The sequence below is a fragment of the Apodemus sylvaticus genome, chromosome 7 (genome assembly GCF_947179515.1).
Source record: "Apodemus sylvaticus chromosome 7, mApoSyl1.1, whole genome shotgun sequence".
NCBI classification, from domain to species: domain Eukaryota; kingdom Metazoa; phylum Chordata; class Mammalia; order Rodentia; family Muridae; genus Apodemus; species Apodemus sylvaticus.
In genome coordinates this window covers 50351396-50377145 of record NC_067478.1, presented here as the reverse complement: position 1 = coordinate 50377145, position 25750 = coordinate 50351396, and the positions used below count along the sequence as shown (strand labels likewise).

Genomic DNA, 25750 nt, shown 5'->3' with positions numbered 1-25750 from the left:
GTGGGCGGATCATAATGGCCAATGATTCACTCAGTCCTGCTGACATAAGGAAGCCCTCTCAGAATCACAAAAGGTCAAGGTTTGGCTTGGGTGTGGTGGTCCAGGTCTGGGTTCCCAGCTCTTGACAGTCAGAGCAGGAAAGGTGTGAATTTTTGAGGCCAAATCCAGGTAGCACAGCATGGAGTATCTGTCTTGGAAACAAGCAACTAAGCTACCAAGTTACCAAGTCCCCATGCTTGTACTCAGGGGAGTGAGGCAGGAGGATGACTTTTGGGTTCCAGGCTACCTGAGCTATATCGCCAGTTCCACACCAGTCTGGTCACATGGTTAGATTTTGTGACGACAACAACAACAACAACAACAACAACAATAATCAATCAACCAGATAACCAACTAACAACACAACCAGAGGACGTGGATGCAGTCTAGGCAAGATTCCAAGTAGCAGCATGCCCTGGCAGATGGTGTGCCTCTGAAGGGAGGCGGCTTCGTCTGTAGCCCTTCCTATAGACCTTGCCCTAGGCTCCCCTTGTAACATCCTCTATAATAAGTGAGCAGTCAGAAATAAAGTCTGTGCCCTGAGTTCTGTGCATCAGTCTAGCAAATTAACTGAGTCCAAGGACAGGCCACGGGAACCCTAATGAATAGGCAGCCAGTTAAAAGTGTAGGTCACAACGTGGGTCTTGTGACCAGCCTCTAAGTGGAAGAGGGCAGTTTTGTGAGACTGAGACGTTTCACACAGCTTGTGTGCTACAAAACTGGTTGTGTGTGTGGGGCAATCTCCCATTTTTGTGATCAGAGGCAAAGTGGTTATGCACATGACTGGGAAATAGGACAAAACTCGGTTTATCTCACTTACCTACGAGGGTAAAAATTCTCCGAACGCTTAGAGTTGAAAAGTTCCACTTGACCCGTAAATAATCAGCAGCTTGACCACAGAGAATCATGCATAACCAGCAGCCAAAATAAGGCAACGCAGATAAAAACCCGTTCTGGAAGAGGGAAAGAGATTCAGGATTAATTATGGCAGAACATACGAGTAGTAGCCAACCCTGACTACTTGACAATAGCAGATATAGCGGAGCAATGTGGTCATGTCCAAATAGCACACATATGATTAGCATTTGCAGCAATCATGGGACTCAGTCCTGTAATAGCTGCTCTCACAGGGAAACAATACTGTCTGTGCTAGGTCTCTGTGGATGTTACCTTTTATGTTTGTTTTTGTTACCTTTTATGTTTGTTTTTGTTTTGTTTTGTTTTTCTTTTCCTTCTCTCTCTCTCTCTCTCTCTCTCTCTCTCTCTCTCTCTCTCTCTCTCTCTCTCTCTCTCTCTCTCTCTCTTTTGAGACTGGGGTTTCTCTGTATAGCCCTGGTTGTCCTGGAACTCACTCTGTAGACCAGGCTGGCCTTGAACTCAGAAATCCACCTCCCTCTGCCTCCCAAGTGCCAGGATTAAAGGCATTCACCACCACTGCCTGTTTTTGTTTTTCAAGACAAAGTTTCTGTGTAGCTCTGACTGTCCTGGACCTCACTCTGTAGACCAGACTGGCCTCAGACTCACCGAGATCCACCTGCCTCCCGAGTGCTGGGATTAAAGGAATGCACCATCACATCTGGCTACTTTAAAGTTTTAAAGTACAATTTTACACACATGCTTTTCAGAATCAGCCCTACTGTGAGCAAAAGACATCTCATGAGTTTGGAATATGCTAAGTTTTAAGGAAAAAGTTGGTTTTAGCTGTGTTTCTATGTAGCTACAGATTTATTTTCAAACCCTATTCTCATTCAGTGAGACAGTGGGTCAGGGTCTCTCTCTCTCTCTCTCTCTCTCTCTCTCTCTCTCTCTCTCTCTCACACACACACACACACACACACACACACAGCAGGAGAAGACTTAGCATAGCAAGCTGGGCTTCAGTGGCACATGCCTTTAATGTCTTTAATCCCAGCACTCTGGAAGCAGAGGCAGGTGGATCTCTGTGAGTTCAAGGCCAGCCTGGTCTACCAAGTGAGACATTGGACAGCCAGAGCTATGACGAGGAAGAAGCCCTGTCACAAACAAACAAACAAACAAACAAAAAATAAAACAACAACAAAGAGAAAAAACAAACAACAGAAAAAAACAAAAAAATTAGTACAGCAGAAAACACAAGCCGGGCGGTGGTGGTGCACGCCTGTAATCCCAGCACTCTGGGAGGCAGAGGCAAGCGGATTTCTGAGTTTGAGGCCAGCCTGGTCTATAGAGTGAGTTTCAGAACAGCCAGGGCTACACAGAGAAACCCTGTCTCGAACAAACAAACAAAGAAACAAACAAACAGAAAGAACAAAAGAAAGAAAAAAGAAAACACAAAAGCAAATTGTGGAGGAAAGGGTTTATTTGGTTACATATCATGAATCACAGTCCACTCAAGGAAGTTGAGGCAGGAACTCAAACTAGATGGGAACCTGCAAGCAGGAGCTGATGCAGAGGCCATGGAGGGGGGCTGCTTACTGGCTTGCTCCGCATGGCTTGTTCACTTGGCTTTCTTTTCTTTTTTTTTTGTTTTTGTTTTTGTTTTTTTGTTTTTGTTTTTGTTTTTGGAGACAGGGTTTCTCTGTGTAGCCCTGGCTGTCCTGGAACTCACTCTGTAGACCAGGTTGACCTCAAACTCAGAAATCCGCCTGCCTCTGCCTCCCAGAGTGCTGGGATTACAGGCGTGCGCCACCAGTGCGCCACCACTGCCCGGCTCACTTGGCTTTCTTATAGAACCCAGGACCGCCATCCCCAGATGGCCCCACTCACAACAGGCAGGTCCCTCTCCGCGTCAATCATTAATTAAGAAAGAGCACCACAGGCTCGCCTACAGCCTGATTGTATGGAGGTACTTTCTCTCTCTCTCTCTCTCTTTTTTTTTTCTGAGATAGGGTTTCTCTGTGTAGCCCTAGCTGTCCTGGAACTCACTCTGTAGACCAGGCTGGCTTTGAACTCAGAAATCTGCCTGCCTCTGCCTCCCGAGTGCTGGGATTAAAAAAGTGTGTGCCACCATCGCCCGGCCTGGAGGTGCCTTCTCAGTGGAGGTTCTCACCTCTCAAAAGACTTAGCTTGTGACAGCAGACATAAAAACGAGCCAGCACAGAAGAAAATGACTGAATTTGATAAAGGGGAAAGGACTTGTGGGTGTGGCTCTGAAAACCATTCTATAGCAGATAGTTATTTCCTCTTACCTCTTGAACGTTGAACCTTAGGATTTCTTTCATGTAGGTCGGCAATAACGTCAATAAAGTGTAAAAGGTCCAGTTGTAGGAAAAATGTGCTACTACAATTGCCCAAAGTGGCAGTGACTTCAAGATGGACACCCACGGCACCACCTTCTGTGAAGAAAGCTGAAGGAAACAGGCCAAGTGAGAAGACCTGCAGCTACAGCTCTGTTAACACTTAACCACACCACCATTAGCTGAAACTCAGCCTAGAGCACACAACACCACATTCAGTGGTGCATTCTAGATCTGAATGTCAACTCTGTGAAATGCTAAGTAGCAAAATAATTAACCAATTTTAGTTGTTTCATTAAACATATCAACTAGAGAATCTATGACCGTCAGAGGAGAACATAGCATAGTAGAGTTACAAATGTCACCAAACCTTCATGTGAACACAAGCACAGCAGAGTTATCAATGTCACCATGGTTTTGTGTGTCCGAGTCACTTTAAACAACAGAACTCCTATAAAGTGAAGAATGCTGTCATTATCACATCTGGGGGTTGACATGAGGGAAAAGCGAAGAGACTGGAAGGTCTTATTAGGATCTGTTTTTCATTATCCAGTCTTTGTGATACTAAAACGGTTTATAGGAACTGTGCACGCTGGGTGAGGAGCTCCACACCGGAGGCAGCCTCAGAGAACCAGGTTTCAGCGGAGGGTGATGTGAGCTCAGAGTTTGAGGCACGCCTGGGCAGTATCACCATCTCAGCGAAGGAAACAGGATAAAGAGAGGGAACCAGGTGAGGGCTTTCTATGCAGCCACGGGACGTGGCCTTCAGAGCAGGGGTATCTGAGATGACGTGTTGAGTCAAAGTAAGCCATGCAATGAGGCAGGAGAAAAGGTTTAGCCATCAAGAGTGCACGCTTCTCTTGCAGAAGACCTGAGTTTGGTCCCCAGAATCCACAACGGGTGGCTTTTACCCTTCTGTAACTCCGGGGACCTGACACCTCTGTCCATTGTCATGCACATACTGACACACAGACAAATATACATAATTTAGAAATATAAATAATTCTTAATTTAAAAAGATATGAAGATTTCTTTTTATACCCATCTTAATTCTAAAACAGATGCTAAACTACTAATATTTAATACATGGGTTGGCCCAGGAGTATGACGGTTACTCATATGCAGTAGAATCCCCCAATTCAACGGGGGTTAATAATGGCACCCTCTTTGTCTGTCTGTCCTCAGTTTGTACCCGACTACTCAGACAGACTCCTGGGTGTTTACGCTCTCTCACTGAGCCACACCCTTAGCTTCTAGAATGACCCTGAGAAGAAATTAGTTTTAGTTTAGAAAGAACTGCACTAAAATAAGTATATAAAATAAAATAAGTATTTTAGATACTTATTTCATTTGCTCATCTTAATTTGCCTAAGACACAAACAGTAGAAAGATCTATTTCAAAAACCGTTATATCGATTTTTAATATGTGCCAAAGTCCATACCTGATTTTTTAATGATGAAACAATGTATTCTTTTTCATAATGGGAGATTGTCCTGTGAGTTTCTGGTGTATCACTGACTATCCACATCCATAAAATAAACCAGACAATTCCAACTATACCTTAAAAATAGAGAGAGAACGGTTAAATACAATTCGAATGTATCAACAGCATTCTGTACACATCCCGAGAAGATTACATATCTATAAATGTAATGTAAGATTGGATTTAATTTCGGGCTTCAGCTCTTTGGTGGATAAGAGCTGTTACTCTCTCTGCACTTGGGGGAGGGTCTGAGACAAGGCTTGGCTAGGTGTTCAATATGAAGCTCAGGCTACACTTGAGGTAATTCTCCTGCTTCAACTGCTGGGATCACAGGTATGTGTAACCATGCACAGCCTCACACGCTAATGAAGTGAATCAAAGACTCAGCTGATCAGGGTCTGCAGACAGACTTACAAGGTTCGACAGATTTTTGTTTTGTTTAAATCTTCCTGCCTTAGTTTCCCAGGCTCCCAAGTGCCACCAGGGCCATCTTGGCTCAGTACAAATTTTTAATACTTATTTCATTGTGCAAATATAATTAATTCCAGAACATATTCATAACCAGAAAAGAAAACCTGTGACAATTGATAGTACTAATTCCCATCTCTTCCCATACTCTGACATCCAAATATTAAATTTACATTTTGTTTCTAAAGGATTGTCTATTACGGACAAGAAAAATCTCTTAAGAATGAATTTCCGGCTGGGAGGTGGTGGTACACTCAGCACTCAGGAGGCAGAGGTGCATCTCTGTGAGTCTGAGGCCAGCCTGGTCTATAGAGCAAGTTCCAGCACAGCCAAGGGCCACAGAGAGAAACCCTGTCTCAAAACAAAACAAACAAATCCAGCAAAACAAAGGAACCCATTTCTATAAACACATACACACACACACACACACACACACACACACACACACACACACCCCTCCAAATGTCTGTTTCATTCATTTTGAAGGTCCATTTTCTGTAGAAAATACCTGTGTAATAATATAATTCATTAAGAATATGCATGATCCTGACAATCAACTTAAGAAATGAATGCTTTCACACTAAAGGAAAGGAAAAAGATTAATCTCCTCAGGGGAGAGAGAATACCCTCTTTTGCTTAAGAGAAAGTATTTTCAAAACACACATTTCCATAACCCCCAGAGAAGAACTTGTCACAGTGTGACAGCAGTTTCTAGAGAAGCACATTCCAAAGCTTAGGGCAAACTGGGTTAGCCCTGTCAGCCCTAAGAACCTGGGAAATGGGTTTTCTGTGTTTTAGAACACTGTGAGTTGGCAATGTTTCCTTCAGCAAGTTAGAGTAGGCCTTAGGACTTTTTTCCTGTAGTTTTTGTTTGTTTTTTTTGTTTTTTACTTTTGGTTATCCTGAAACTTGATCTGTAGACCAAGCTGGCCTCAAACTCAGAGATCCATCTGCTTCTGCCTCCTAAGCGGTGAGATTAAAGGCCTGTGCTACTATTGCCCAGCCTAGAGTAGCACTTCGTAAACCCTTTCTACTGAGAAATTTTTACACAACTTTGTGTAAATAGGTACATAAAATCATAATACAAATCAATATTTACTAGTAACAAACAAAAGAAACTTATTTTAAGTTCTTGGTTTCTCATTTGATTTGCCTACTTATGAAAGACAGAAGATGATTTGCATCCTGAAACAGTTGTGCTTGTTCTTACATAGAGCTTTAAACACTGGACGGCTGTTTCCCACCTGCAGTGCGCAGAGCTTCCTCAAGCCTTTTCAGGGTTGACTTCTGTCTAGTGAAGGTCAATTCTGAGAACAGCACTTTGCATGCATGGGTGGTACAAGACAGCAGAAACATGTTTAGGGTCATTTCAATTCTCGGAAATTCTCCTCTAAGCCCAAGCCAAAAACTCAGTGAATGGTTCTTTCTTATGAATTTCAACTCAGTAATTCAAACCGTAATTTTGTTTTTTTCCAGATAGGGTTTCTCTGTGTAGTTGTGGCTGCCTTGAAACTGTAGACCAGGCTGTCCTTAAACTCAGAGATCCAGTGCTGGGATTAAAGGCATGCATCATCACTGCCTGGATCGAACGCACTCCGATCCAACCCAAAGATACACTAATTTGATACTTACAAGCTGAAGACTTACAGTAGGGGAATACTGTCTTTTGCTATCTATAGTAAACAAAGTTCTGTTTCGAGAATATCAGAAAACTTTGATGTCTTGTGAAGACATTACAGTCTATAACATATAATGCTCTTGACTCTGAGCTGACGTGTTTCAGGCCTCCCGTGGCAGCACGCTCATCCAGTGCATGTTCCATCAGCACCTAGGCTGCAGCGAAGTCACATGTCATGACCTGGGCTGGCACAGCCAGAAGGACCTGATTCCTTATGTGTTTTACTCTGAATTACTGTTTAGTCAGCGTGGGTTCAGAAACCTTTTACTACATTTTTACGAACCCCCATGTTCAGTTATGAAATTCTTTCAGTTAGGAAGCTGGGAGACAGAATCACATTTAAATGTAATCAGTTACTATTACACTTTTAATTTATGTTATAATTTAGTTAAAGATTCATACTTACCAAAAAGATAGAAGACGTAAGTCCAGTTCATATAGTAGCAAATTATTCCGGAAAGAGGAAGTGAGATTACTGTCCCAAGCTGTGCTCCTAGATCAACACAGGAGACTCTGTAAGCTTTGGGGAGGTAAGCAGGGGAAGGCTACCATTTAAGGAGGACGGAAACAGTGGACAGACCAGAAGGAACAATGGAGTCAGAAGCGGCTACACTGACCAGACAGTCCAGCATGCCCTACAATGTAAAGCACATACACCTACACATGCAGACACAACCCTGCAGATACTGAGGAATACAGGATCCACTGGTGTGAGAGCCATCCATGAGGTGTGCGCTGTAATCCCAGCTCCAGAGGCGGATGAGGAGGCGGGCGGGTATAGGCATGCTTGTTGAACTAAGAATGAGGCTTTTCATAAGTTTATATATTATAAACAATTGTTTTATAAATAAAACAATACACTTTAACCATGCAAGACATTTTAGTTAGATGCAGTGGGAGCTAAATGATAGTCTGTATATATATATTTTCTCTCTCTCTTTTTCAGTTGGGACAGGATTGCATCCTGTAGTCCCGGTGGTCCTGAACTCACTATGTAGCTCGGGCTTTCCTCAAATTTACAGACAGCTCTTGCCTCTGCTTCCCGGGGGCTGGGATTACAGGTGCCAATTACCCTGCTCGGCTAGTTACTTTTGAAGACAGGGTCTCGGGCTGGAGAGATGGCTCAGTGGTTAAGAACATCGACTGTTGTTCTAGAGGTCATGAGTTCAATTCCCAACAACCACATGGTGGCTAACAACCAACTGTAATGGGATCTGACACCTCTTCTGGTGTGTTTGAAGAGACCAATTGTGTACTTATAGACATTAAACAAACAAACAAATAAATAAATGTTTTTAAAAAAAGACAGGGTCCCATGAAATCTAGCCTTTATCTCCATATGTAGCTAAGGATGACCTTGAACTCCTAATCTTCCTGTCTCCAGTTCTGAAGTACCAGAATTATAGATACATATTACAGTAACCTGGCTTAGACACTTTCTGATCTCATGTTTTAGTCACAGGCAGGAGACAGATATAAACCAATGACTGTTCCAAATTAGGACGTCCCATAGAGCAATGCAGAGCTCAAATAGGAGAGTTATTTCTGAGCTCCCAAGCAAAGGCAAGATGTACAGAGTAGCAACCGGACTTTGAAAAGCTGGTTAAGATCAGTCCCAGAGTGGCTAAGAAAGAAAGCCAATGAGAAAGTAGGGTAGCGGGGCGAGGTGACATACCGTCAATCCCAGCACTCAGGAAGCAGGGGCAACGATGCCACAGACACAACAACCACCAACAACCAACTAACCCACCAACCAAACCATAAACCAAATCCCAAAGCAAAGCCAAACAAAGCAAGAGCAGGACATGGTGACAGGATGGACAGAGGGCTGGAAACAGGAAAGCAGACAAAGGGTCTGGGACCTCACTGAGGCAAAAGCAAGGAACAGATAAAGCCTGAGAAGCAGATTGCAGGGTCTCAGAGAACTGAACTCTGCGGAAGGCGCTGTGTGCTAGGGCCGAGCTGGAGCACGGCTGAGATGGAGCACAGCAGTTGAGCACCAGCATCCGACCCGAGAGAGGCAGCACAGTGAGCAGCACCTAGTCTTGAGTTTACCATCAGACACCTTATAAAGTCAATCTCACCACTGCCAGGAAAGAGAGGCCTTTAGATTATAAATTGAATGTCTCTCACTTGGTTAAGAGCCTGTAACCTGGGCTGGAGAGATGGCTCAGTGGTTGAGGGCACTGGCTGCTCTTCCAGAGGTCCTGAGTTCAATTCCTAGCAACCACATGGTGGCTCACAACCGTCTATAATGAGATCTGATGCACTCTTCTGGGGTGTTGGAAGAAAGCTACAGTGTACTTACATATAATAAATAAATCTTAAAAAAAACAAAACCTAAGAAACAGAACCTGTAACCTTTGCCCTCAAGCTCACCATGTAGCTGCCGCTGAGCCCTCTACAGACCCTCTTGCCTCGGCCTCCTAAGGACTGGGCTTACGGACATGCACTACTGATGCCTGGGATCGAACCCAGGGCCTCACGCATGCTAGGCAAGTGGCCTACCAGTGGAGTTACATCCCATCCATGGCTAGTTTGTTTTCATTCTTCTGATTTTGGTTTAAAAATCACTGCAGACAACTCTTAACCACTGCACTAGGTGGTGGTGGTGCACGCCTTTAATCCCAGCACTTGGGAGGCAGCGGCAGGTGGATCTCTGAGTTCAAGGTCAGCCTAGTTTACAGAGCGCTCCTAGGACAGCCAGGGCTACACAGAGAAACACTGTCTTGAAAAAAAAAATAAATTAACCACTGTATTTAAGATTAATCAGGTAGAAAAATTTCTGCTCAGTCAATGGAAAACAAGCAAGTATTTCTTCCACAATCTAGTAAAATTATAATTTCACATAAAGGTCATATTATCTCACTTGCTCCAAATGAGAACAAATGCACAGTGCAAAGATGTAAGGAGGGAAGGGCTGAAAGTAATGTGTTTATTGCACAGTCAAGCTAGAAATCATGGTTAAAGGGGCTGGGGAGACGGCTGGGCAGCTGAGAGCACTGACTGGGGAGACGGCTGGGCAGCTGAGAGTACTGGCTGCTGCTCTTGCAAGGACCCTTGCAGATTTTGCCCTTCCCCCCATTCCCTCTGCCTTGCTAAACACTTGGTTACCCACCAAAGTCCGGCCATTTCCTCCTCCTGAGGCTGACTGTCAAGTTCTAGCTACCAAACTGTTGAAGTCTAGCATCAAAAGTCCCCTTTGGCCACTTTAACCTGTCCAATCAAAACGGAACACCTCATCCTAACGCGGGTTCCCCCTTTATCTTTATAAACTGCCGTTTGCCTAATGTGCCACATTTGTCTCCTCTCTATCCAGGGGCAATCCTTTGTTCTCCAGGACAAATATCCCTTGTCCCTCTCCCTCATTCCTTTCCCCTTCTCTCTCATCCCCTATCTCCTGTCCTTGGCTTTTATTTCCTGCCTTCTGAGGCAAATAAATCTCCTTTTTGCTGAGAACTTGATCTCGGAGTGTCTTGTGCGGAATCCCAATGCCTTCCACCTCCACATCAGGTGGCTCACATCCACTTGCAGACCCCACACCCTCTTCTGTCCTCTAGGGGTGTCTCCATGCACAGACATACACATATTCAGACATACACAACACACACACACACACACACATGCATGCACACACACACACACACACACCACTTACTGTTGAGTTCAACTCCTAGTGTCCACATCAGGCAGCTCATAAATGCTCATGACTCATGCACACACACAAACACACACATACCAAAATTAAAAACAAAATAAACCCTGCTGGGCATGGTGGTACATGCCTTTAGTCCCAGGACTTGGGGGCAGAATCAAGCAGAGTTCTCTGAGATCAAGGATAGCTTGGTCTACATAGCAAGTGCCACAACAGCCAAACAACAACAATCAAACCAACCAATCAAACAACAACAAATCACAAAAAGAACAAAACCAACAAAAAGGTTATTTCTCCCAGGAGGACTACATGACTCTGGCATGCAGGTACGCTTGCCAAGGCTGGTACATACGTATTGAATTATGGAAAAGGTTTTATAAGGATCATCATCTTACCTGCATAGGATATGGTAAGTAGCTTGCTTCTTTCGAGAGGCGGAGCCCAGGATGACCACATGGCATGCATGGCTGGGAATGTAACGCCCTGGGGGTGGATATTTCTGATGAAATACAAGGCAGCTTCAAAATCAGACAGAAAAGATCAAAAGATCAAAGTTGCTGACCTAGCTTTATGGACGAGGTGTGTGGCATACACAGACAACATGGTGAAAGATGAAAGACTCTAGGTATAAACACAATTTATACAGTGGCCCTCTGTGACAGCAGAAGGAACAACAGACTACAACGTTAAACATCTACAGACAAGAACTACACTATGAGAATAGCTCAGCAAAGAGATACAATAACTGGACCAGAGGCAACAACAGATCAATATAGTTTATTTAGGTAAAAAGAAAAAGAAAACCTGGGACCAGAGGGGCCCATAGCATTTATTTTATAACCAGGAAGGAATTATTTAATAGACTTCCATGAGGACTACTATTTGGATATGAATGGAAAAAGAACATGTAAACTACTAACAAAACTTTAAGTTGGGAGGTGGTGGCGCACGCCTTTAATCCCAGCAGTTGTGAGGCAGAGGGAGGCAGATCTCTGAGTTTGAGGGCAGCCTGGTCTACAGAATGAGTTCCAGGACAGCCAGGGCTACACAGGGAGATCCTGTTGAATAGAATAGAATAGAATAGAATAGAATAGAATAGAATAGAATAGAATAGAATAGAATAGAATAGAATAATGAGCCATAGAATAATGAGCCTTCCAGCAAATTTCACCACACATCAGCTGTACAATTCCCGTGATTGAGGGCGCACAGGTACTTAAGTCTCAATTATTAACGAAGAAACTGAGGCTGAGCTGTCAGGGTTTACCTCATGCTTTTCTCTGACAGTGGCACGGCTGGTCAAAAGCTAAGGACTTCATGCCAGTGTTCTTTTTTCAACGCACTACTGTATAAGGCTATCTAGCACGGCTTGTGAGCTGGGACAGACCCAGTGGCTGCCTGTGCTTGAGTTAAAAGCTCTTAATCACTGAGACACAGAAGAGGCACAGACAGGAAAAGAAAGCTAAAAATGAAGAGATTTCTAAATGAGCTGTGGGTTCAGTCTTAGAGAACATCGCAGTGTGTGCAGGGCCCTGGGTTTGATTCTTAGCACAGAAACAAAATCAAATAAGAAAAAAAAAAAAAAGAAGGGTGCGTGCGCGCGCGCACACACACACACACACACACAGAGTAATATTTTTCACTGCATAAAAAAGTTTATAAGAATTCTAGGGGCTGTAGAGATGGCTCAGTGGGTAAGAGAAATGACTGCTCTTCCAGAGGACCTGGGTTCAATTCTCAGCAACCACACGGTGGCTCACGACTGTCAGTTACTCCTATTTCAGGGAATCTGACACCCTCAAACAGGTATATAGGCAGTCAAATCACCAATGTCCATAAAATAAAAATAAAGAAATAATTAAAAAGTAAAAGAACTCAGAACTCTGCAAGTTGGTTCTCATTGACTTATTTCCATCAACATTAAAATAAAAAACAAGAATTCTAGAAGTAAATTGGTATAGTCAGATAAAATCATAAATTATTTGTCTCTAAGTTAGAAGACCAGAAAAATATGAACTAATGATAAAGAGGAAGTTCCACACACAATGACAAACTGAGTAAAACAAGGCAATTTAACATTTTTGCAAACGTGCCAACACATGGGCTGGGGAGAGGGCTCAGGAGGTTAGAGCACGGGCCCTCTTCCGGACTTGGGTTCAGTTCCAGCATCTATACAGTGTCGGCTCACAAGCCAAAATGTGCGTAACTATGTATTCTAAGTATGGACCATCTTAGCCATCGTCACACTGCATTATTTCCATGTTTTCTGAAGCATAAGGTTCTGCCTCCTTAGAAAATGTTTTCTGGGCTAGAGAAGATGGCTCAGTGGTTAAGGGCACTGGATGCTGTTGTAGAGAACATGGGTTTAGGTTTGCCTTTTAACACCTACTTGGGGGCTCACAACCACTCTAATGCCCTCTTGTGGCTTGTACAGGAACCTGCACTCACATTGTATATACACAACCTACATGCAGACAAAACACATACATAGCAAATAAAAACAAATCTTTAAAAGAGCACTTAGAACAGGAGGGAAAAAGAGATAAAGAATAAGAAATAAGGGCTGGAGAGATGGCTCAGTGGTTAAGAACACTGGCTGCTCTTCCAGAGGTCCTGAGTTCAATTCCCAGCAGCCACATGGTGGCTGACAACCCCCTGGAATGGGATCTGACGCCCTCTTGTGGTGTGTCTGAAGACAGCGACAGTGTACTCACACATATAACATAAATAAATCTTAAAAAAAGAAGAAGAAAGAAGTAAAATGAGGACCAGAAGTTTTACCTCTCCTAGCCCTTCCAGCGCTCTAAGCACGATAAGGGTCACCACTCCTAGGTCCGCGGCCAGCGGCGTGAACAGGGTGAAGACGGCGGTGCCTAAGATGCCGAAGCCCAGCAGCAGCTTCCCCCCGACTCTGCTGGCAATGTACCCCCCAGGGATCTGTGTGAGGATGTAGCCGTAAAAAAAGGAGCCGAGAATCCACCCTTGGGTTTCTGCATCCCACTGGTACTTTTTACCCTGTTCAAAAAAACAAAACAAAACAAAACAAAACAGTAGAAAGAAAAACAATCTGTTGACTTTTAAGTTTTGAACTGTTGATTTGGACTGACAAGCAGGCCAACTGTGCTGGATGCCTTTTTACTTTTTCCAACTTGACATAGGCCAGGGTCATCTGGCAAGAGGGAACCTCACTGAAGAGAATGCCACCATCAGACGGGCTCATAGGCCAGTCTGCAGGCATATGTCAGAGGTTAAGAGCACTGGCTGCTCTTCTAGAGGTCTTGAGTTCAGTTCCCAACAACCACATAGCAGCTCACAACCATCGGCCATCAGATCTGATTCCCTCTTCTGGTTCGCAGATATACATGCAGACAGAGCATTCACACATAAATACTATGAGGGTTTAAAATAGCTGGGTAGGTGTCACACGTCCTTAATCCCAGCACTCAGGAGGCAGAGGCAGGTAGATCTCTGAGTTCAAGCCCAGCCTGGTCTACAGAGTGAGTTCCAAGACAGTAAGAGAAACCAAAACACAAAAAATAATTTAAAACAACTGAATCTTGTGATGTACCAATGAAATGTCTTCAGGTTCTCCTCAGGAATGTGAAAAATTACTTTCCAAACAGATCAATAGATATGGAGCATGAGCTATAATTAATTGTTCAACTAACTCTTAAGAAGACAGAAAATGATCCTGACCAGGGGAGAATACCAAACTAAACCAAACCAAACCAAACCAAACCAAACCAAACCAAACCAAACTTCCAGTATTTTGGTTTCTTTTTGATAAAGGCAGATATTTTTCATTATTTTTAAGTACTTCAGTTTTTAGGTATATTCAATTTTTATTTAAAAATAGCACTTACTGTGTGATTATGGTGTACTTTTATGGGGGCAGAATGTTCCGCACACTCCTTAGAAGTCCTATTATCCGTCAGAGTTGTATTTGAATCTACCATGTCCACTAACGCGACACTCAGGTTCACCCGTAATGCATAGAGAACAAAGAATCCGCAGAAGGCCAAAAGCGCTAGGTTGTACCGGGCAGAGCAGCATACTGGAGCTGAAATGAGATGGGGAGAAAACTTTAAATTATATGATCTCTAAATCAGGAGAGGAATTTTCTTTTTTCAAAATAAAGATTGGTTTGTTTGTTTGGTTGGTTTTTCAAGACAGGGTTTCTCTGGGTAGCCTTGGCTGTCCTGGAGCTCGCTCTGTAGACCAGGCTGGCCTCGAACTCAGAGATCCACCTGCCTCTGCCTCCAGAGTGCTGGGATTAAAGGTGTGCACCACCACCGCCTGCCTACTTCATCATATTTTTCTGTCACAATATTTTTTTTATAGTTCCCCTCTTTTACTGCACGTTGTTCATTTCTCCTCACGCCGTGGTCCACGTGGCTTTATAAGCCCTTTATCATGGGAGTGCGACGTGGGTTTGGAGACTGAGGAAGGAAGGTGGAGAAAGTGCAGACCAGACGGCTCAGTGGTTAAGGTACTTGCTGGTCAGGTCACTGAGAGTGTGACAGGAGGAGGGGAAGCGACTTCTGACAGTTGTCCTCTGACTCCCATCCCCAACACTAAATAAGTAAATGGTTTTTGTAGGGTGAACAAGGGACTGCAGGGATGGCTCAGTGGTTAAGGGCACTGACTGCTCTTAACAGTCTGAAACTGGTCGGGGTTAGTTGGAGCACCCGTATAGCGTAGAGTCTAAAACTCCAGTACTGGGGAAACTGCTGCCCTCTTCTCCCGCCCGTGGTCACTGTATGCATGCAGAGAACAGACATACAGACAGGCAAAGCACATACCCATAAAAACAAATAATTAAAAAATGTAAAGGTGAGCAAAGTGCTTCAAAATATTAATGACAATCCTTAAAACAATTATAGGTCAGGCAACTTACCTTTCTAAGGTACTGTCAACAATCAGAAAATAAAATACAAGACTACAAAGTTTTAAAAGTTACCCTAAAAATAAATCGATACCAGGTTTATGAAAACAGTTGTGACTGTAAATCCACTTAGTCAGAAATATTTTTAGGAAGGAAAATGTGCCTATGAATTAGTTGGAATACTCTCTGAAAGTGAAAAGAGAGCTTGCACGGCGGAGCGAGCCGGTCCATTGGATACCGATCAGAGCAAAGCAAGATCGGGCTTGCATGACGAGCAAAGCACTCATCAAAACAAACACCAGCCTCTAAAATATGCTTTATGCACACAGGAACAGGGCGCAGCGGGTGTGTCAGCGAACCGAGGCGAAGGATGGATGGCCAGGGTGACTCTTAGCTCTGGCCACCGGTGCCCAGAGTTACTTAGATGAAATAAACAAAACAACCTTTTCATCCTCAAGGTTTTCAGTCCTAAAATGAGAGCGCTTTCTGTGTGTGTGTGTGTAGTGGTTCTGCTCTGATTGTAAAGTACATGTGACATCCCCCATAAGCACAGGTACTATTTATGGACAGAGAAGCGATGCCTAAGAAAAAGGTCTGGAGAGGAAGAATCTGGAATAAACAAAAGTCTAGGAGCTTCAGGTGCGGCCTCACCCTACAGAAAGCACAAGGTCACCAGGCTGTTCACTACACCCACTCCCAACCTTCAGGGTGGAAGATAGGTAGACGTCCCAGGTTGAAGAGATAAATGACAATCCTGCATGCATGTTTAACATTCCTGGTTTCCCTCAAGTTTATCTGAGAGCACAGGGCCTCTTTATATCTCTACCCTTTACATCTCCCCAATTCTAATTTTTTTTTTTTAAAGAAAAAACAGCGGTTTTAATAGGGGCAGTGGCTGAATACACTGGCTCTATGGCTAGACTAATTAATATAGGCAAGCATATAATTAACACAGGCAAGCATGAAAAGATTTCAAGCTATCGAGCAGAGCACCAATGGGAAAGCCTCCCTGACCATGATAACCATTCAAAAGTCACCTGAGATTTTGCTCATGTTCTCTTTATGTCAGTCATTAATTTGATCATTAATACTATGAGAAAAATCTGACACATTAAGGCCACACATACCAGGAAACTGTTGGTAGCCAAGGTTATGCTTGGCCAACAGATAATTTACAGTAGCTCTATTTTGTAAAACTGCAGTCCTCAAACTACCCATCTCCTGATTCATTTTTGCTAGGATCTTTGCTGCAATATTAGTAGTTTTGCTAATCACACAGGCCATCTTTGAGACCTCTCTTCATGTATCAGTAACTATTCCTGGGACTGGCAATACAATCTCCTAATACGGCCATGTCTTTTATCCCCCGACAAAAAGGCGTTTGGATTCTGCATCAGCAGCGGAGAATTGGCATGTAGCAGTGGCATTTTGGGGTCGGTTGTACTGGATCCTTGTCGTTTGCCTAGTCTGGGCTTCAAGAGCTAAAGTCTTGATGTTTCCCCAAGCTTTTGGCTTACTCTTCCTCTTGATGGGGTTGTCACCTATCTTTAGATGCTTCATTTGTCCTATGGTCTCCAGGATGCTGTCCTGTTCACATGCACAGAAACGGGAGCCATCGGGGACTTTGTTCATTTTCTGGAAAGACATAGATATAACCTGGACCTGATGTTAGAAGAACACTAGGCTTCTTACCACTATTAATTTCTAGAACTTTTCATACACACACACACACACACACACACACACACACTTACTTTAGGCTATGTCTCCTTTTAGGGAAAAATACTTTTGGGCAGTAGAACAAGCATTATCCTTTAAAGTGAAGTCAGCATAGTTAAATGTAGCATAGTCATAGTATATGGGAATTGGGTGGGTGTACCCCCTTTTATTTTTAATTTTTGCCAATTAAGAATTTAATGGAGCCATTCCACAAGGGCTTCACTTTGTGGATTGTAAGGGTTTTAGTAATATGACTAATATTCCAGAGGCAGAGGCAGGCGGATCTCTGTAAGTTTGAGGCCAACCTGGTATACAGAGTTATTTCCAGGTCAGCCAAGGCTGTCAAGAGACAGCAAAACCCTGTCTCAAAAACCAAACCAAACCAAACCCAAAAAATAACAACTAAAAAACCAAACAAACAAAAGAGTTACTTGACAAAGTCAAGTTCCACATGTTGTATAATAGAATCTTCCTGAAGCTCCTAGCTCCCTGTGTCTCACCGGGGCCTGGAGACTATTACTGACGAGCTCACTCACAGGTTATATTTATGTCTTTCCAGAAAATGAATGAAGTTCCAGATGGCTCCCACTTCGATGCATATGAACAGGACAGCATCCCGGAGACCATAGGACAACATGAGGAGCCCTGTGCATGCCTGTAGTGTATTGTGTGTACACCCACAGTACATTCTAGCACAGTTCTCTATACACCTGACAGCAGAGAAGGCCCCAGACAGACAGTTGTAGCCTCAAATGTCAAGCTGACGTATACTCACTACTAATTGTGCACCAGAAACTTGCAATGCTGTGACAAACAATGCCTTCAGTAGATAGGATCTCGTGAGCCACGGCTAAATTCCTCCCTTGCCAGGGTCTGACCACTTAGGAGACCAAGGGCAAGCATAAAACTAAAAGACAAACAAAATCCACGTAACTAATAATGGACTTTAAGTTTTAAAGAGTTAAAGCTAATCTTAAGATCTGGAATCCATTCACCCATCCATCCATTCTCTGAGGCAGAACTTCTTTGAGGCAGGGTTTCTCTGCATGGCCCTGGCTATCCTGAACTCTCCAGACCAGACTGGCCTCAAAGCCAGAGATCCGATGGAGTGCTGGGATCAAAGGCTCGTGCCACAAATGTTCCAGCTAATGAGGATCTTTAAAATTTCAGTCAATTTTAATTTTGACCTTACGATTTCCCTGCTAGGTACCCGGGTTTTCAGAAGCACCTGGGAACTAATCACAGAAAATTCTGAAGAAGCAAGAAACTGGGTCTTCCCATGCAAAGAAAGTACTGATCAGTACAATTGATACTGTGAATGAAACAGAACTGTGACCAATACCCAAACACAGCAGTTTCATGGAGGAAGAACTTGGTGGAAGGCTTTAGTTTTTATTACATTTTACAGTCTGATGTAATGGAATTCTCAGGCTGTACCAAAAATAATTTTAGATGAAAACTTTAAAATAATCTAACTTCTATTCATTGTATTTTTAGTTTAATACTTTCTGGCTTCCATGGGGGTTTGAGAAACATGCAATTATGTTTGTATTTCTTGGCCACTGTATTATATAGGATATTTAAAAAAACTTTATTCCAATTTACTATTTTCCTTCTTAAATCCACCCCAAGCTTATTTACATAGTTATTTTTAAAAAAATATTTGTAGCCAGGCAGTAGTTGTGCACGCCTTTAATCCCAGCACTTGGGAGGCAGAGGCAGGTGGATTTCTGAGTTCGAGGCCAGCTTGGTCTACAGAGTAAGTTCCAGCCAGGGCTATACAGAGAAACCCTGACTCGAACCAAAAAACAACAACAAAAAATTGTAATGTAAAAAAATACAAATAATAATAATAATAAAAGCTGGGGGCTGGAGAGATGGCTCAGCAGTTAAGAGCACTGACTGTTCTTCCAGAGGTCCCGAGTTCAATTCCCAGCAACCACGTGGTGGCTCACAACCATCTGTAATGGGATCGGATGCCCTCTCCTGGTGTGTCTGAAGACAGATACAGTGTACTTGCATATGATAAATAAATAATAATAAAAAGCTGAGCAGTGGTAGTGCATGCCTTTAATCCCAGCACTTGGGAGACAGGGGCAGGAGGATCTCTGAGGACATAGCCATGGCTATGTATCTGGGGCTAGAGAGATAGTTCAGTCGTTAAGAGCATTAGCTGCTCTTCCAGAGGACCCAGGTCCCAGCACCACAGGACAGCTCACAACTGTCTGTCCAGTTCTAGGTAATCTGGTCTACCTTCCAGGGGATCACAGACATACACAGGCAAAACACCAATGCACGTGAAAATAAATAAATCTTAGGCAAAAAAAAAGAAGCAACCAACTAAACAAAACCATGCCACAATGTGTTGAATATTTTGAGCCAGGTATGTGGCGTGGTGGTGCAAGCTTCTAGTCCCACCACTTGGCAGAGAATGGGCAGGCAACTAACTCTCTGAGTTCAAAGCCAGCCTGGTCTACAGAGTGAGTTCCAGGGCAGCCAGGGCTACACAGAGAAAAAAGAAAAATGGAGAAAGTCTCCACTTTGATGTAAAGGCGGAGATCAAATTCCTTATTCTGCTGATGTGCTGACTCACTGGATGGATTCGCACGTGTCTAGGCATCAGCAAGGTCCGCACCTGAGTCTCAGTAACAGGCACTCAGTGCACAGATCCTGCTCAAGGCAGGCTCTTTCTGGCTTGTTTTCTCTAGAGACAGAGGTGCCAGCAGTTCAGTACCGCTGTCGTGTTTCAATAGGATTGATTTTCTTTTTTTTAATCTTTTATTTTCAAAGCAAGGGAACTCAGCTGAAGGAGCACACGAAACCTTTTTCTATTTCCATCTCCTTCCATTTCTGTCCCCCAGCCACTCTTGTGCCATCTGTTCCCACTTTCTGTGAACCAGACTCCATCCTGGAGAACCTTATTCTAAATGTTTGCATCTTTCTGTTACACTCTCTCTACATTCACATCCTTCTGTGACGTTTCAAGTTGGGCCAGTTTCCATTCACGATGCGTTTCTGTCCTTCATGGGCTAATCTATATATTAGGTCAGTTAAAATATTCAATGGCTGAGAAATGCCTAATAAACACTGTCTGATTAACAAGGTCAGACCTTGAGCTGTACAACCAGGGGTGGCTAACAATCTCTTTTTGTGGAGCATGTGGAATCTATATATAAAACATATGCTCCTTGTCCTTCTGAAAAGCCAGCTGGTGGCAGGTGGCGGTCCCAGCACTCAGGAGGCAGAGGCAGGAGGAACTGAGTTCAATGCCAGCCTGGTCAACAGAGTGAGTTCTAGAGTAGCCAGGGCTTCATAGTGAGACCCTAAAACAAAACAAAATTCCATACACCCTAAACTCTGGGGGTGCCTTAGACCTAGCTCATGTGGCAGTAGTGGAGCCCTGTCCGCCTTTCCTTGGAACTCAGGTGTTGTACTGAGCAGCTCTAAGCTCCCAGACTCAGGCAGCAGGAAGGGCCTGTGAATCCAGTCAGATGGTTCAGGAGAAAGAGCCCCAAATGCACAGACATGGGTGACCTCCGGCTAGGAAGACTGAGTGGCTGTGGGACTCCATCAGACCCGCCCTGCCAAGATCTGTTTCAGCAGAAAATTGTCTTTTCTCCATCTCTTTGTTTCTCTTTCTCGCTCTCAAATAATCCTTCTGAGCGGATTCAAGTAATACAGTACTGTACTCTAGCTTGCAAAATAATTGACAAAAATTTTTACCTATTTTTTTAGTTCCCAAGTGCTTCCAATATTTAACATCTATAGTTACCTGGTTAGGAAGCCAAGGATCACATTTTACAGTTACTTGTGCAGAGTTGGAAAGCTCTTGCTTTTAATATGCTTTCTTCTGGGTCTATTTACTGATTTATTTTCATTTTTTCTGTGCATTGTTGTTTTGCCTACACACACACACACACACACACACACACACACCCCTGTGTGAAGGTGTTGGATCCCCTGGAAGTAGAGTTACAGACAGTTGTGAGCTGCCATATAGGTGCTTTTAAATGAACCCAGGTCCTCTGGAAGAGCCTCCAGTGCTCACAACGGCTGACCCATTTCTCCAGCTCCCTCCTCTGGGACTTAGCAAATGTTTCACTGTATAAAGTTCTGTCACAGCGGACTGATTAGAACCCAGGATTCTTTCTACTCTCTCACTTAAGAGCCTGACTCCTTGGGCAAGAAGCCTTCTGCTCCTATTTAAAGAAGAATGTTCTTACCAGCTCTGATGGTCGAGGCCCTCACGTTGAGTGCCGACTGTGGGATTCTTTGCCAACCACACGGCCCACAGAATGTTGATACAATGAGGAAAGAAGGAAATCTGGCTCAACACACGCAGTTCAGTAGCTGGTGTTGGTTTAAATCCCGGATGGTCAGTTTGCTTTAGGCGCACTTAAGTACTGGTCGGACAGTTTGTTTTAGATACATTTAAGTACAGTACAATTTTGGGAAAAAGTTTCCTGGTGACAATGAACTCAATCCCATGGGCACAATGAAGTTTACAGCCTCACAAAGTACATGTGACCTCCTCCATAAAGATGAATTCTATCGATTGAGAAAGTCCGAGATAAAGATCTGGAGAGGAAGAGTCTGGGGGAGTCAGGTGTAGCCTGGCCCTACAGACAGCACAGGTTACCGGGCTCTTAACCATATCCACTCCCAGCCTTCTGGGTGGAAAACAGGTTATATGTCTCTTCTGTTGAGGAGACAACCCTGTGTGTTTAACATTCCTGCTTTCCCTGGGGTCCTCTACGACTATCCATCTCAGCCGAGCTGTGGGGATTATAGGCCATAGGAAATCACAGCGTACGTTCACACAGTCCCCATTACCATATCCGACAAAGCACCTGCTGTTTGTTTGTTTGGGGGAGGGGGGGTTCAAGACAGGGTTTCTCTGCATAGCCCTGTCTATCCTAGAACTCACTCTCTAGGCCAGGCTGGTCCTGAACTCAGCAATCTGCCCGCCTCTGCTTTCCAAGTGCTGGGATGAGAGGCGTGCGCCATCATTGGCTGGCTCTGAGAAAGTTCTTCTAATAAAATAAAGTGCTACATACCTATGTAAGGGGGAAGGGAGGTCCGCTAATCTTGGGAGATGAACCCGGAAAGGTCTTTTTTGGGAAGAGGGATATTTAAGGGAGGCTTCCTCAGTGAGCAGAAGTTGCCAGGTAGCTGCGGGGGTGGGGCGGGGGTGAGCGCAGCCACACGAGCAAAAGCAGAAGGACAAGCTGTGCAGAAGCAGGGACATGAGAGAGGCCCAGGGAGATCACAGTACCTTCCTTTGCCTGAGCTGGCTTACTAATGAATAGTTAATGGTACCGAGTGCTTACTGTACTGAGCTCGTGTCACAGAACGATGAACTCAGACTCCACAGAACACTACTCAGCACATAAGTAGCTTCAGGAACTCAACTGCTACCGTTGCTTTCTCTGGATCCTGGAAATTGAGCTCCTATGTTAAGAAGTGTGGTTATTTCTCACTTGTGAGAAATTAAGTTTTGTAGTGGAACAGACAGGAGTGCTATCGAAGGCGGGAGCGATCCGCCCTGTGTGCAACTTCAAGTGCTGTGTGTCTGGCAGAGGCAGTCGGTGGTGCCAAGAGGATGTGGTGATGAGGCACAGGGACAGGAATCTAGAGCAGTGGCAAAGTGTCAAGCTTTGATGCTAACCCAAGAGGAAAGTATAAATCAGTGGACAGAGTGCTTGCTTACCATGCACTCAGGAGGTGGAGGCAGGAGGATCAGGAGTACCAAGTCACCCTCAGATATGTCTGAGGTGGTAGAGGCCACCTTGGGTTATATATATGAGACCCTCCCTGTGTCAAAGAAAATCAACCAACAAACCAAAAAATGTAAGTACTAAGTTCAACCCACTGATACCTTACAATTCTCAAAAGAAAACATTCTATTTTAGATTAAAAAAAAAAATCTGTTATGTCTATGAATGTTTGCCTGCATATATGTCTCTGTACCACAAGCGTGTCTGAGTAGGGTGTTGGATTTCCTGAGCTGGAGTTACAGATGCTGTAGGCTTCCATGTGGGTGCTGGGAACTGAACCCTCGTCCTCTGCAAGAGCCACCAGCGCTCTAACTGCTGAGCCATCTCTCCAGCTCCCCCAACAAACGATTCTAAAAATAAAACAAAATCAAAACAAAGCACCAAAAAGCCAACAAGAGTAGTCTGAGTAAAGTCAGAAAGTAGGGTAGCAACCCACACAAGCAGGAAGGCTGCCTATCTGAGTATGTATGGTTAAAACAGTTACGAAAAAATTCTTTGGTAATGTCAACAAAAGACATACCCACAGAAGGCTGTTTCTGGCTAACAAAGGCAAGTTTCAAGTTCAAGTCTTTCTCACAGCTATTTGTGAATGTGTGCAAGCTGATTTGTCCTTTAGTTTTCTGTAACTTCAGGAAGCACATTACAATAGTGTAGCGAAATCCAGTGAAGAGCATATTTGTGTTTTGGGAGATGGTGGGTATGGAGACCTTCTCAGGCAAGGGCTATACCACTGAGCAACCTCCACCCCACAGCAGGGAAGATGCTTTTTTGAAGTATCACCTGCAAGACCTTTGGCCTGGCATATTATCTTAGAGTGTTACAGATATCTTATCTCGAGAATAACCTTGTTTCCTAACTTAAATTGTTGTCTGACAGACAAGGAAAAAATAGAAATGTCTGCAATATTTCGGTCTCTTACAGCACAAAGTCAGGACACTCGCGGGATTATGCAACTGTCCTCTGCACAATGTTAACTCTTTTGTTGTTGTTGTTGTTGTTTTGTTTTTGTCTCCCCTCCCTGAACAAGGCGTTACCAGATCACATGCTTGCAGACGGGCATAAGCGGAAACCTGGCGGCCGCTGGAGAAGAGCGAGCGACACTTCTGCCCTTTGCTTATTGACTCGGATCGGATGCAGCTCCGGCCGCGCAGCTTCGGCCCCGCTAGCGACACAAGCAGCTCTGTTCTACACAGTGCTACACTTGCTACCTGTCCCCCGACCCTGCAGCCACTCCCTCGAGGCTCCCATTGTCTGGAACCACCCGCCCGCCCAGAACGCTGCCACTAGCAACCTCTCGTTGGTCCCGTAGCTCACCCGCTTCGGTCTGCCGGGCGCTCGGCAGGAGCGGGGTGCTGTCCGAGCTCTCCTCCTCATCGTTTCCCGCCGGACCCCGAAGCAGGGGCCTCATGACGCCTGGAGAGCAGATGTGCCGTTGTCGTTGCTTGGCCAACAGAGCTCTCGGGAGGACAGCCCCTCGCCGCGCTGGCTGGGCGGGACAGGGGATTGCTCCGCCCTCCTGACCATAGGCCCCGCCTAGTTTTGGTTGCGTGTTCCTAAGGCGCCATCTTAGTTTCGGGCAACCCCCGTTGTGGGCAGGGCTGGGTTGGGAGTGGCGCTTGCGTGGTGCCGAGGTGTGTTGCAGGTGGTGGAGAATCCAAGCTGTCTCCCTAGTAAAAACTCCCTGCACTGGGCAGCCTGGAGGCGGCGATGGGGCTTGCATCTCGCAGTAATAGGGAGCTAGGGAAATGGGCAGGGAGTATTTGCCTTCCAGATGTCTATAGTAAAAATTCCCAATCTTTATCCGGCTTACGACAGCATATGCATTTTCTCTTTAGGAGGGTATTGTGTATTGAACCTAGGGCCTCAAACATATTAGTCTAATGTTGATACCATTGACCTACATCCCCCAGCTGGCAGGTCACATGACATAAGAGCATGGGGGAGTTTTCTCTGTAAATCTAATTTGGACAGTTCTCCTTCTGCTGACTCTAGGAAAGAGGAACTAGAAAAAACACTTCAGTCAGCCTTGGTGGGGCCATTGGGCCTCTCTTTGAGTAATAAAGGCCACATCTGCAGACCGATGGAAAAGACACGATGTGGTAGATGCCCTTGGAGAATTCCAGGCAGACCAAGGAAGAGCAGAGGCTCAGTAAGCCAGGTGAGTGTCCTGTTGAGAAGAAGGGCTGAGGCTTACTAAAGACATCCCTAACTCAATTGGGCCAGGAAATGCTGCTGCACAAGTTTTCAAGTTAAAACAACAATACCTTGTAGATTTCAAACTGACAGTTGTAGAGATAGGCCCTTGAGTTTGTGCATACTCACCTGGCAAACTCTTATAAAATGTATGTTCAAACAGCAGTCTGGTGTGGTTAATATGATGTGGTGCTTTGCTTGTCCACCACGTGGGTGGATTTCAATTTATTTGAAGGTCTGATTAGAACAAAAAGACCAGCTTCCCTAACTCATCCCCTTGTACTCCCCACCCCTACCCCAACCTCCCACCCCTCATCCCTCACCCCCCTCACCGCTGAGCATAGAAGGAAGGAGATTTTAGTAGCCTCAGGGTTCTCAGCTCTCTGCACCTCTGCTGTCCTGGACGAGCCAATAGGTTTGTTCAGCACTGTATCTCCTCTCCCTTATTGGTTCCGTTTCTCTGAGAAAAGATTGCTAAGATTGTCTTTCTTGGCTCACGACAGCTGAAGGAATCTTCCAACACAGGGAATCAGATTCCAACAGCCTTGGGAAGTTTGAAATTCGCAGCACCATGTTTAAGTTACTTATTACCTGAGAAGGCTCAGGTTGCAGCAAAGTTGCAAAGTCAATACCCAGA

The 25750-nt window shown here is 44.5% G+C and overlaps 1 protein-coding gene across 2 annotated transcripts in view; it reads right to left on the bottom strand.

Moving 5' to 3' along the window:
• Positions 1–24403, bottom strand: part of Slc17a5 (solute carrier family 17 member 5) — a 41051-nt gene extending 16648 nt beyond the window's left edge. Inside the window, exons 1-11 of one of the 2 annotated variants that reach the window (XM_052187758.1) lie at positions 24235–24279; positions 21367–21546; positions 17919–18050; positions 16942–17059; positions 14403–14599; positions 13321–13554; positions 10935–11022; positions 7291–7377; positions 4697–4815; positions 3207–3365; positions 860–992 (exon numbers count right to left, since the gene is read on the bottom strand). In XM_052187758.1, coding sequence (XP_052043718.1) covers positions 860–992; positions 3207–3365; positions 4697–4815; positions 7291–7377; positions 10935–11022; positions 13321–13554; positions 14403–14599; positions 16942–17056 — 1132 coding nt within the window. In that variant the 5' untranslated portion in view covers positions 17057–17059; positions 17919–18050; positions 21367–21546; positions 24235–24279. Of the gene's footprint in view, positions 1–859; positions 993–3206; positions 3366–4696; positions 4816–7290; positions 7378–10934; positions 11023–13320; positions 13555–14402; positions 14600–16941; positions 17060–17918; positions 18051–21366; positions 21547–24234 lie in introns of both variants that reach the window. The other variant, XM_052187759.1, reaches the window with a different exon arrangement.
• Between the last annotated feature and the right edge of the window lie 1347 nt (positions 24404–25750).